Raw genomic sequence first — 12,506 nt, 5'->3', positions numbered from 1 at the left:
ATATAGGGCAGGGGGTGTAGCTCGGAGGTCGAATGCCCCCGAGTTCAATCCCCAGACCCACACACACACAAAAAAAAATCCTATCTCAAGACCTGATGTGTAGCTCACAGGTAAAACACCCTTGGGGTACATCCCTAGCACTACAGAAAAAAATAAAAACAAATAAAAAAGAGAAAAGAATCCCGCAGTCACAGAGATCCAAGGCAGTGGAGAGGTGTGCATTCCCAACACCCAGCCCTCTTTCTTCCTCTTTTATCTGTGTGTTTCTGGTGTTTTCCATCGGTGATCACTCTTGGCTGAGCCACCTCTGTGCTTCTCAGACTCTTCCTGGAGATAAGGATTTCACATACGCAAAAGTTCTGGGGCTCTCGGATGCTGCGCGCTGAGGGCTTGGCACTCATCTCTAAGGGAGGTCGCTTTGGCACCGTTTAGGGCCAAAGTCTGTGCATTACATTTTCACTTCGCCCAGGGTGTGTGTGTGTGCATGCGCGCGTGCGTGTGTGTGTGCGCGCGCGTGCGCCAGATACTCTGCCTGCTCTCAGCCGAAGGCCTTTCCAGACTGGGCAGCCGAATGCCCTGCACAGCTGCCAAAATTCCAATTCAAGATGGAGAATTCTAACCCCTGCTCTTTAGACCCTTGTCAGGCCTTGGCCCCAGCCTCCTGCCAACCAGGTCCCTGGCTCATTATCAGGCCCACCCAGGCCCTGCCCCCACCCTCACTTGGGCCCAGGAAACCATTCTTGGCAACCAACTGAACCAGAACAGCACACTGCCCCAGCCCCACCCAACCCAATTATCATCTGAGCGAGTGGGTGAGCTTGTGAGCTGGGAGATAGATGTGATGGGCCAGGAGGGAGCCCTAGGCCGTGGGCCCTGGCCGGGGAACTCGGCCCAGTCGCAGTGATGGTCAGATGGTAAAACTTTCTGCAGTGATGGAAATATTACCCGTGCCTTTACTTGGGCTGACATGAAAAGCTGTAACCATTCTATTATTAGAAATAAAACAGGGCTGCATATAGTTTATGGAAGGGAATGCTATTTCTCTAGTTATCGGCACCAGAGGGTAATATTCGTCCTAAGGAAAAAATGCTAAATTCAGGATGCAAGTAGTAAGAAAAAAAATGTCCTTTTGAATCATAAACTGCTGATAATGTATAATGTTCCTGAGGCACCCGAGAAAGTATTACTGAAGAAAACACACTGTACCGGTAAATATGTGATTGCGATCGGAGGTGGGCACACGGTAACTGACAGCAAACGGCTGGCTTTTCAGGAATGCCAGGAAATTCAACTTTAGGGCTCAAATGTTCACCACTATGGGGTTTTTTGTATTTGATTTTTTTTTCTTGTGGTACTAGGGATTGAATTTGGGGGCATTCTACCTTTGAGCTACACCCCCAGCCCTATTTTATTTATTATTTTGAACAGGGCCTTGCTAGTTGCCGAGGGCCTCAAGAAATTGCTGAGGCCGCCTTCAAACCTTTGATCCTCCCCTCTCAGCCTCCTAGACACTAGGATTACAGTTGTGCACCATCTTGCCTGGCCATTATTATGGTGTGAAGGCTCACAGGATGGTATGATTTTGATGACTAAGAAAAGCTTTACTTCTAAATGAAGACTATCTGGGCATGGTGGCACACTCCTATAAGCTCAGTATTGGGAAGTTGAGACAGAAGGATCACAAGTTCAAGGCCAGTCTTGTCAACTTAGTGATATCCCGTTTAAAAATAAAAAGGGCTGATGGTGTAGCTTGCAGGTAGAGTGTCCCCAGGGGTCAATCCGAGTAAATATGTCCTCTGCTTCCATTTCCTCTAACCCAACTAACGCATGATCCCGTCTGCTGGGATAGAAACCTAGAGATGGGTTAATTGTGGGTAGTGGGTGCATCTGAGAAATGTCATCTGGGGTAATGAAACTATCTTGGTTTCTGTTTTCCTGAAAGGAGCAGGGAGTAGAACGTGGTACATATGTAAAACACAGGAAAATGCACTTGACAGCCAAGGACTCTATTTTGAAATTTAAATAAAGCCAAGATTTTCTTCTGGCCTAGGGGGAAGCTTTATTAAAATCAATTAGTTAGTACAAACCTCCAGAGAATAGGGACTTTTTTTTTTTTTTCTTAAGAGAAGGTTTAAAGAATACGGTGCACACAATCACCTTTCCTGGGCTTCCTGTGAATGTCGGCGACACGCCCAGCCAGGTGGTCAGGTGCCCACAAACGTCCAGGAGAGGGGCCTGGGTAGCTCTGAGCGCTCGCGGCAGGGACTGAAGTCCGTGTAATTAATAGACGTGTGCCGGTTACCAAAGCGATCTGCACCGCCGGCGCAGCCTCCAGGCAGACTGCGCGGAGGCCGGGCGGGGGCCGGGCCCCGGGAGGCCGGGCGGGCGGCGGGCGGCCAGGTGAGGCCTGGCCCTGCGCGAGGTCGGGCGGCACCGCTGCCCTGGTCCCTCCCCCCAGCTGCGCGCTCCCCGCCCCCAGCGCCGCCGCTCGGGGCTCGGCGCCCTCCATCGCCGCTCCGCGTCCCTCACCCCGCCTCCGCCGCGCCCCTCCTCCCCACCCCACCCACCCACCCCACCCGGCCGCGGCCGCCGCCGCCTCCTCCTCCTCCTCCTCCTCTCCTCCTCCTCCTCCTCCTCCTCCTCCTCTCCTCCTCCTCCTCCTCTCCTCCTCCGCCCGGCCGGCACTCGCGGCGCCGACACCCGGGGCTCTCGATGTAGCACCATGACAGGCATCGCCGCCGCCTCCTTCTTCTCCAATACCTGCCGCTTCGGGGGCTGCGGACTCCACTTCCCCACCCTGGCCGACCTGATCGAGCACATCGAGGACAACCACATCGGTAGATGGCGGGGGCGGGCGGGGGCGGGACTCCTGCCGGGCAGGGGCGCGGGGTGCGGGGTGCGGGATGCGGATGCGGATGCGGGATGCGGATGCGGATGCGGATGCGGATGCGGGATGCGGATGCGGGATGCGGATGCGGGCGGGCGATGGCGGGAGGCCGGGCGCGGAGTTTCCTGGCCGCACGCCGCCCGCGCTCCCGCCGGCTCAGCTGTCAGCCCGGGGCCCGGCGGCGGCGGCGGGCGGGGCGCGGCAGCCATTCCGCTTCCTCCCGGCGCCGCCGCGGCCGCCGCGTCCTGACAGCCGGTTGCTAGGCGTGGCGCCCCCGCGGCCGGGCCGGGCGCCCCCTCCGGACGCCGGGGCGCGCTGCGGCTGGGCGGTCGCCGCCGCCGCCGGCCGGGCCGGTCCTCCGGGCCGCGAGGCCTAGGTGCCCACCGGGCCTGCAGCCCCGCGCCGCCGCTCGCCCACACACCCGACCGCCCGATCACGCGATCGCTCGATCGCCCGATCGCCCGACCGCCCGGTCACTAGATCGCTCGATCGCCCGATCACTAGGTCGCCAGGTCGCCGATCGCCGGCACAGGCCGGCAGCCACCTGCAGGCTGCGGGCGGGAGGAAGGGCCGCAGGTGGCCCTCGAGGCCGGCCCACCCCGAGAACTGCGGCTCGCCCCCCAGGAGGTCCGCGCCCAGGCTCCGGACTCTACGTGCAGCTCGCGTCCCTACAAAGTTGGGCTGAAAAATCCCGAGCGCGGTGTTATTTATGCAGGAATTAAAGGGAGGCAGAGCCCTGCGCCTGGCATGCCAGCAGGCTGTCTCGTGGCACACAGTAGGTGCTTCGTAGGTGTTGAATGCCGGCGGCGGATGGGAGTTGATGGCCATCCCGCAGGGGAAGTGACCGTGATCACGTCTTTGGAAGACGTAACTGCGATGAGTGATGCGCCAGGCTTGAAACTTTGAAAGTTTCAGAATATCCCTCGACTACCTTCCTCCATCTCCTCCCACACAGGTGCGACAGGAGAGGCTCTGGGCTGGCTAGTCTGGAAAGCACGGTGAACATGGTCACAAATGTGCTGATTCATATCATGCTTGGGTAGTCGCCACTGAAGGTGCCTGAAAGCACAGACCATGATGGCTGCTCTAGAGTCAGGCGAAAACCCCAGGAACGCAGGATTCCTGTAGAAATGTTTATAGTTCGCGTACCTTCCCTTTCTCCAAATAATACACATTATATAAACATAGGTAAATAAGAGGAGCAAATCATAGCTCCTGACCTGCAGGAGGCTGTCGTTGCTGGTCACACCCAATCTCATTGACAGTTTCATCAGGATAAATGATCATTTATATCAACTCACCAATAATTGTTCCTGGATTGCCTACCTATTTGAACTAACTAGTTAAATATATATATATATATATATATATATATATATATATTATATATATATACACACACGTATGTATATATATGTGTGTGTATATATACACACATACACACATATACACATACACATAGATATACATACATACACACATATATACATATACATATATACATACATATATATACATATATTCATATATATATAGTGGTGGTACATGCCTGTAATCACTCCCTGTATGAGACAGGAGGATGACAAGTTCAAGGCCAGCCTCAGCAATATAGCAAGGCTCTCAGCAACCTACTGAGACCCTGGTTCAAAACAAGAAAAATGAAAAGGGCTGGATGTGTGACTTGAAGGTGGAATGCCTCTGGGATTAATCCCCAGTACTATCTATCTATCTATATCTAAAATCTAATATATCATATTTAATAAAATGCATTAAAGAGACTTATAATCAGATGACTTAAGACTTATTGGTAATGAGGTATTTTATGTTTGCAGAAAGTGTCTCAGTACTGGGCAAAGATATATATATACACACAAGTATATATACACATATATGTATTTATGTATGTATATATATATGTGTGTGTTTGTGTGTGTTTGTGTATGTGTGTTAACAGGGGATTGAACACAGAGGCATTCTACCTCTGAGCTATATCCCATACCTATTATTATTATTATTATTATTATTATTATTATTATTAATACTAGGGATGGAATCCAGGGACCTTCTACCTCCGGGCCACACTCCCAGACCTATTTTATATTTTATTTTGAAACAGGGTCTTGCTAGGTTGAGAGTCTCACTGCTTGCTGAGGCTGTCCTCAAACCTACAATCCTCCTGTTTCAGCCTCCCAAGTACTGGGAGTACAGGTATGTGCCACCATGCCTGGCTTCAAACATATTTTTAAGAGAGTTAAATGTTCATAAATTTTCTCAAGCTCAAGTGTAAGAAAGAGAAAGAGAGAGAGAGAGAGAGAGAGAGAGAGAGAGAGAGAGAGTGTGTGTGTGTGTGTGTGTGTGTGTGTGTGTGTGTGTGTGTGTTACTGGGGATTAAACCCAGGGGCATTCACCTCTGACCTGTAACCACTGCCCTATTTTTTATTTTGAAACAGAGTCTCACAAAAGTGCTGAGGGCCTTGCTCATTTACTGAGACTGGCCTCAAACCTGAAATCCTCCAGTCTCAGCCTCTCAAGTAAGTACTGAGATTACAGGCATCCACCACCATACCCACCCAGCTCAAACTCAGCTTTTAGAATGGTGTCTCACTCCCAATGGGCTAGTGTTTTTCTCTTGGTAATTAAAATATTGAAAATTTATGTTTATAACAATAGCTATGACTTAGGAGAACTGTGTGGCAGGGCTAACAATTACTAGACTTTTGAAATAGTTTGAACAAGCTGCAAACTTTGTGAGAAGTAAATGTTGGCATTAACAAGCATTTGGAACTCCCAGGTTGCAGAGGGCCACTTCAATTGCTGTGTACGTCTGTTCAGGGAGATGCCCTTTCTTTCTTTCTTTCTTTCTTTCTTTCTTTCTTTCTTTCTTTCTTTCTTTCTTTTTTTGTACTGGGGATTGAGCCTGGGGGCTTCCATCTCAACTCCCAGCCCTTTTTATTTTTTAGATTGAAACAGGATTTCATAAATAGTTGAGGCTGGTCTTGAACCTGCGATCCTTCTGTCTCGGCCGGGATTACAGGTATTCACCACCACTAGGCCCGGCTTTAAAGGCAGCTCCATATACAGAAAGAAGTAAGAATTTATCTCATGAAGGACAAAAACATCCTGATTAACATGTAGCACTGTATAAATGAAAATATATAAAAGCATTTAGTGAAATTTCTATACAGTTTATTTTTATACAATGTTTTATTTTGCATAATCAGTCTTTTGGTAATAATTATTTGGCTATTTTTATCACTTATTTTTGATGGCACTGGAGATTAGACCCAGAGGCATTCTACCTCTGAGCTACATCCCCCGCCCTATTTTATTTTATTTTATTTTTGGTGTTACTGGGGTTCCTGGAAACCCTTTTCTGGACTACACTCCCAGATGTATTTTATACTTTTTTTTTTTTTTTATGGAAACAGGGTCTCATAAGCTAGTGAGGCTGACTTCGAACCTGTGCGATCCTCCTGTCTCAGCCTCCCAGGTACTGGGATTACAGGCATGCACTATCATACCTGGCTTTAGATGGTTATTTTTAATGATTGATTTACTGATTTTATATAGTTTTCAGCCAAAACTACAGTAAAAAGATTCATGAAAAGACTACTAAAAGCCTGATGTGTTGGCACATATTGGTAATTTGAGTTCTTGGGAGGCCCAGACAGAAGGCTGCAGGGTCAAGGCCAGCCTCTGAAATGTAGTGAGACTCTTAGCAACCTAGTTATGCCCTATTTCAAGGTAAAAAGGGGTGGGGATGTAATTCAAGTTGAATGCCTCTGGGCTCAATCCCAGGTCCCAAAAGAAAAATAAAAAAAGACTAAGAGATAGATATATGTCAATCTGCCATTGGCTTTAATTTGTGGATCTTATTAGCAACTCTAAGAGGGTTAGAGATATATGCTTAGGTAATAGTTCCATTTGGGGGAATTTCCCAGCTTCTTACCATTTGACCACTAATCAGAATCCTTCAGCAGTGATGCAGCTTATGGGGACCATAGCATTTGTCTTGTTTAACGGATTTTTCAAGGTCTGTCGTTTCCTTTTGGCTGTATGGAGTTTAAATAAAAGAAATTAAGAGCATGACGTTGCGAGTAGTGGTCTTTGTCATTTTAAACATGTTCACATGGCTCTTTTTTTTTTTTAAGTTTTGGGGACCAAACCAGGCCTTTGCACATGCAGAGCATGAAGTGTACCCCTGAGCTACATCCCCAGCCCACTGTCTCAAACTATTTTCCACCTGTCATCGAGGACAAAGACTTGGGGCTTTAGACACAGGGAGAGTGGGCTTGTCACCACCCTTTGTCTTAGCTGTCTTTCGTCCATGTGGAAGCGCTCCACACCACGGTCCTGTTTATTTTCCTCCTGTGTCACGGCTGGTTCAGTACTGGAGCACCTCTCTTGGTGAAGACCCCTGGAAAAGCTGGTCCGGGGGTATTTGCTTTAAGCAGATACTTGAGTTTGTAGAAATGCTCTTGTCATGAACATCCTAGATAGGTGAAGTTACACTGGTAACCAGGAATCTTAGGAACACCAGTAGCACTAAATTTAGCCCAGAAGGTCACGCCCCAGACTCTTGAACTGTCTGCAACCCCGGGCTGCAACATCTCTTGATCTTGGAAAGCAGCGCTTGAATCCTTCTGGCGGGATTTGGTCTTTCTGTCCATTTGTGAGAGTACTTCTGCGTTTTGAATTTACTGTGTAATAATGTATATTGGGCATGTAGTTCTAGGCACTTGATATGTTTTGGTGAAGAAAATAAGGATACTAGGCTTTGGAGAGCTTACATTCTAGTGGAGGGAGAGAGGCCATATATAACTGAAGTCAATAATAAAGGATGTTGGTTGGATGCGATTGATGCCGAAAACAGAAAAGTTAGAGCAAACGAAAGCGGATTGGAGGGAGACAAGTTGGAATCTTAAGCGGGCTGGCTAGGGTGCGCCTTCTGAAGAGCTGAGATGGGAACTAAATTTTAAGTACGAGGAAGTTGGCATGATGGCGTCTCTCCAATGCACGGTCTGGGAGGGGAGCAGACGGTGCACAGTGCCCAAGGCAGGACCGTGCCTCTTGCACAGAAACATGGCAGATCTCCAATTCAGTTGTTCTCGTAGCGGTACTGTACTAGCAGGTCATCGAGAACTTAGCCCCAGATGTGAAGAGCCGCAGCTGTGCGGGCAGGGGCCCGTGAGTGGAGCGGGTCTGATTAACTTGCATGTAGCTTGCATTAGCGAAGGCTGGCGATTCCTGACCCTGATTATTACTGGTTTCTTGTGTCTACTCACTAGCTTCTTCGTCTCTTAAAACCCTCGTAGGAAACTCAGAGTGCTTCACTGCATAAACTAGTATGTCTATCCAATTAATAAACTATCCAGTTAATAAAGATCAAAGTGCCTGGAAAGAAAAGGGAGGGTAGTTACCACCAATAACAGAAGAGAATTCAGCTCCCAAGATCGTCTTGCAAGTACCTGTAGTGTCTTGTCAAGGAAGCCTGTGCTATGTAGGCTGTGTGTATGTCGGGGGCCCTGTTTATTCTCACCCGACAGGCGAGTGAACTGAGGCAGAAGGAGGCGATGGGACGTACCTGGGCTCGCATGGCTGGTGAATGTGAGCTGGGATTTGAATCTCAGGCAGGTCCTTCAGAAAGTGGCAGAGAGCTCAGGAACTCGCCAGCACCCCACCCATGTGGCTCCCACACAGTGGGCCTGTGGTTTCCCTTGAGACAATACCTCTGGACCCGGGATGAGGGTCACCTGAGAAGTATCCATCATGCCTAGGGCTGAACATAGGCCTTCTTCGCCACATATCCCCAAGGGCCGAGTCTTCTCCATGAGCTAGGATAATATCAGGACCCGCCTCATCCTGAAGATTGAATCCAGCACCATTATACCTCTCGGCCATACCCCCAGCCCTTTTTATGTCAAAGCGGGGTCTCGCCACATTGCTGAGTCTGGCCTCGAGGCTGCGATCCTCTTATCTCAGCCTCTTAGGTACTGGGATCACAGTCATGCACCAGCATGAAGTGGTCCATCCCCATCGCGAAGACTGAATGATGCGATACCTGTCAGGCGCTCAGCGTGCTGTTAAATCGTCGCCGTCACTCGGCTTCTTGCCATTCGTGTAATTCTTCCATAAATCCATGGTAACCGACCATGACTGCCAGAGTTGGCGGTTAGCAGGGTCATGTCCGCTGCTTGCGGTGCTGTCCTGGCACTTTACCGTGGTATAAAAAAGCATCAGCTCGTCGTGGGAACGACGGAGAATAGGAAACGGGTCCCCATAGTTCACACTGGGTTACGGCCTCTGGCCACTCATTTTTCTGTGGCCAGAAGCACTTTAGAGACTGGCAAAGGCCTTGGCTGCTGTGGACTGCGAGAGCGGGGTCAGCGCCAGCAGCTCCCAGCGTGGCCTTTCCTTGTGGCCTGAATTTGTTTGAAAAAAAACCCCAGGACTTAGAAAGAGGTACTGTGCCCTGGGCCTGTGGGCACGCGCCCCGGAGGACCTTGCCTGCGGGAGGAGGAATGACTGAATAGATACATAAGTGAATGAATGGAAGGCTTGTTGCTGCCCGCCCGGCCCTCCGCCTGCGCCCGGTGGCTTGGCCGCGGCATCCCCATCGCTGCTCCGGTGAAGGCCCCAGGTGCGGAGCCAGGGCGCAGGCGTGGATGCCAACACTCAGCGCACGTCCCGCCCGCGAAGAGGGACCCCCAACCTGACACCTCTCTGCTGCCCGCAAAACCCTGTCTTTGGCAGTTTCCCCAAGTTCTCATTTTTCATCTGTGAACAGGTCAAATGACCCTTTATAAAACATCTTCTAGCCAGGCGTGGTGGCGAACGCTTGTCATCCCAGCTTTGGGAGGCTGAGACAGGAGGATCCAGGTTTGCGGCCAGCCTCAGCTACCTAGTGAGGCCCTCTGCAACTCAGTGAGGCCCTGTTTGAAAATAAAGAATAAAAAATATGCCTGGGGGTATAGCTTGGAGATAGAATGCCCCTGGGTTCCTTCCCCAGTAACACACACACACACACACACACACACACACACACACACACACACCTTCTAATTCACATCCAGGCATGGTGGTACATGCCTGTGAACCCATGTGATCCCAGTACTTGGGAGACTGAGACAGGAGGATCGCAGCTTCGAGGCCAGCTTCAGCAACTTGACGAGACCCTGTTTCAACATAAAAAGGGCTGGGGTGTGGCTAAGAGGAGAATGCCCCAGGGTTCAATCCCCAGTGCCATTAAAAGAGAAAAGAAGAGCAATATTTTAAATCTCAAGCTTCATGACCTCCTGATCTTTATCTTTTAGTGTACAGTTTTCTGCCTTAGGGTGGAAATGCACGAACACCTGCACTGTAGCTGACCGGGTGGACGGAAGCTTCTCTCCTCTAGAAAGTGATTTCCCTTAGAGTTCTCATCCTTGGGAGCTGTCTCCCAAATAGACAGTTCTAGAAATGTCAGCTGGCAAGACTTTCCAGAGAACCCGATTCTTCCCCTCGATGACGACCAGGGAGGCTCAGGCGCTGACGGTGGATGTGAGCGGCTCCTCGGACCTTCTGGAAGCCAAAGGCCTTGAGATTTATTTTTATTTTTATTTTTGAAGATTTAAAGTTTATTAGAAAGATAGAAATACAGAAAATAGAAATACAGCCCCATGCCAAAATAGCAAAGGGGGGTGACCCGAAATGAATACACCCAGCCTTGAGATTTAAACCGTGGGCCCTGGGGCAGGAGGCAATGCCCCCAGTCCTGGAAAATGCCTCCTTTTTGCAAGTTTTTGCTCCATACCTCCATTTCTTTATGTTTCTCTCCCATCCCATCCTTCCCCTGCCTTCATATCTTCACAGTTCAGGAATTTATTATGTATATTTTATTTGGGTACTCAGGTATGAACCCAGGGACGTTCTACCTCTGAGCTATACCCCTTGGGCCCTATTTTATTTTAATTTTGAAGCAGGGTTTTACTAAATTGCTGAGGCTGTTCTCCAATCTATCATCCTACTGTCTCAGTCTCCCAAATCCTGGGATCACAGGCATGTGCCCACTGTACCTGGTATATAAGTCAGTGTTTTTATTTTTTATTTTTGTTGTTGTTGTTTTGTACTAGGAATTGAACCCAGAGGCATTCTACCTCTGAGCTACACCCTCAGCCCTATTTTATTATTTTGAAACGGGACCTCACTCAGTTACAGAGGATGGACATTGTGTTATTGAGGCTGGCCAGGAACCCGTGATCCTCCTGTCCACCTAAGTACTGGGATTACAAACATGCACCACCAGTCTGATTTTTATTTTTTATTTTTAAACAGGTCTGAACTGTTGAGGGCCTTGCTAACTTGCTGAGACTGTCCTTGAACCTACGACCCTCCTGTCTGAGTCTTCCAAATACTGGAATTAAAGGTGTGAACCACCCTACCTAGCTCTAAGTGTGTTTTTAAAAATGCCTTTCATATACTGAACCAGTTTAAATAAAATTATATGCCGGGCGTGGTGGCACACGCTTGTAATCCCCGTGCTTGGGAGGCTGAGACAGGAGGATCGCACGGGTTCAAAGCCAGCCTCAGCTACTTAGTGAGACCCTGTTTCCAAATAAAATATAAAATAGGTCTGGGAGTATAGCCTGGATGTAGAAAGCCTCTGGGTTCCACCCCTAGTACCACCAAAAAAAAAAAAAACACAAAACCCAAATAAATATAATTATAATATCCATACAATAAACACTGGATTGTTTCAGGAGTTTTCATCGTTTACTTAAAGGCCCGCTACAAGCAGGGATTGGGTTAATGATAGTCACTTAGAGGATGAAGTCTTTCCAGCGACTCTCCTTCTGCTTTGGCAGGTGTCAGAGGGACTCTTCTTGGGTCACTAACTGTAGACCTTCTGCCTAGCACCGGAGGACACTGACAGTCTTCGGATGGCCGGTTCCCCTGGCCTGGCTCATCCTCCCGCCTCATGAAGGATACACTGGTGGCTGTCTTCCCGGCTACGGTGGCAGCTCTCTCCTGAGACGAGTCAGACACCAGGTTGTCAACGCGCACACTCACTGTTTTTTTTGGAAGTATATTTAGATATAAGTTATATGTATATGTACAAATAATATAGCAATGTCAGCTAAATAATTAATTATATATAAGAATTATATACAATATATACATGTGGATATAAAAGATACTATTGTGATATATAATACTTTTTTATTTTTTGCGGGTCTGGGGGTGGAACCCAGGGGCATTTGACCTCCGAGCTATACCTCCTGCCCTATTTTTTATTCTTTATTTTGAAACCGGGTCTCACTGAGTTGCAGAGGGCCTCACTAAGTAGCTGAGGCTGTTCGCGAACCGCGATCCTCCAGGTCTCAGCCTCCCAAATGCCGGGATTACAAGCGTGCGCCACCACGCCCGGCTATATATAATACATTTAAACGGGGTCTTTTTTTTAATATCTTTTTGGACTGGGGAGCGAATCCAGGGCGGTGCACTTGTCAGGCAAGCGCTTTGCCACTGAGCTACATCCCAGGCCGATATATAGTACATTTATAAATAATTGTTTAATACATATGTAAGTAGTATAAGTAATTATATGTATGACATATCAATGTGTTATATATATTCACAC

General features: G+C 48.7%; 1 protein-coding gene across 1 annotated transcript in view; it reads left to right on the top strand.

Annotated features, from left to right (window-relative positions):
- Positions 1 to 2,722: 2,722 nt before the first annotated feature.
- The window catches only part of JAZF1 (JAZF zinc finger 1), a gene marked incomplete at both ends in the record, with an annotated part of 329,348 nt that continues 319,564 nt past the window's right edge, over positions 2,723 to 12,506 (top strand). The window contains one exon of the mRNA XM_080701406.1: positions 2,723 to 2,837. Coding sequence (XP_080557532.1) covers positions 2,723 to 2,837 — 115 coding nt within the window. The remainder of the gene's footprint in view (positions 2,838 to 12,506) is intronic.

This window comes from Muscardinus avellanarius (assembly GCF_963383645.1).
Source record: "Muscardinus avellanarius genome assembly, chromosome: 9".
Taxonomy (NCBI): Eukaryota; Metazoa; Chordata; class Mammalia; order Rodentia; family Gliridae; genus Muscardinus; species Muscardinus avellanarius.
This window is presented reverse-complemented; position numbering and strand designations above follow the sequence as displayed.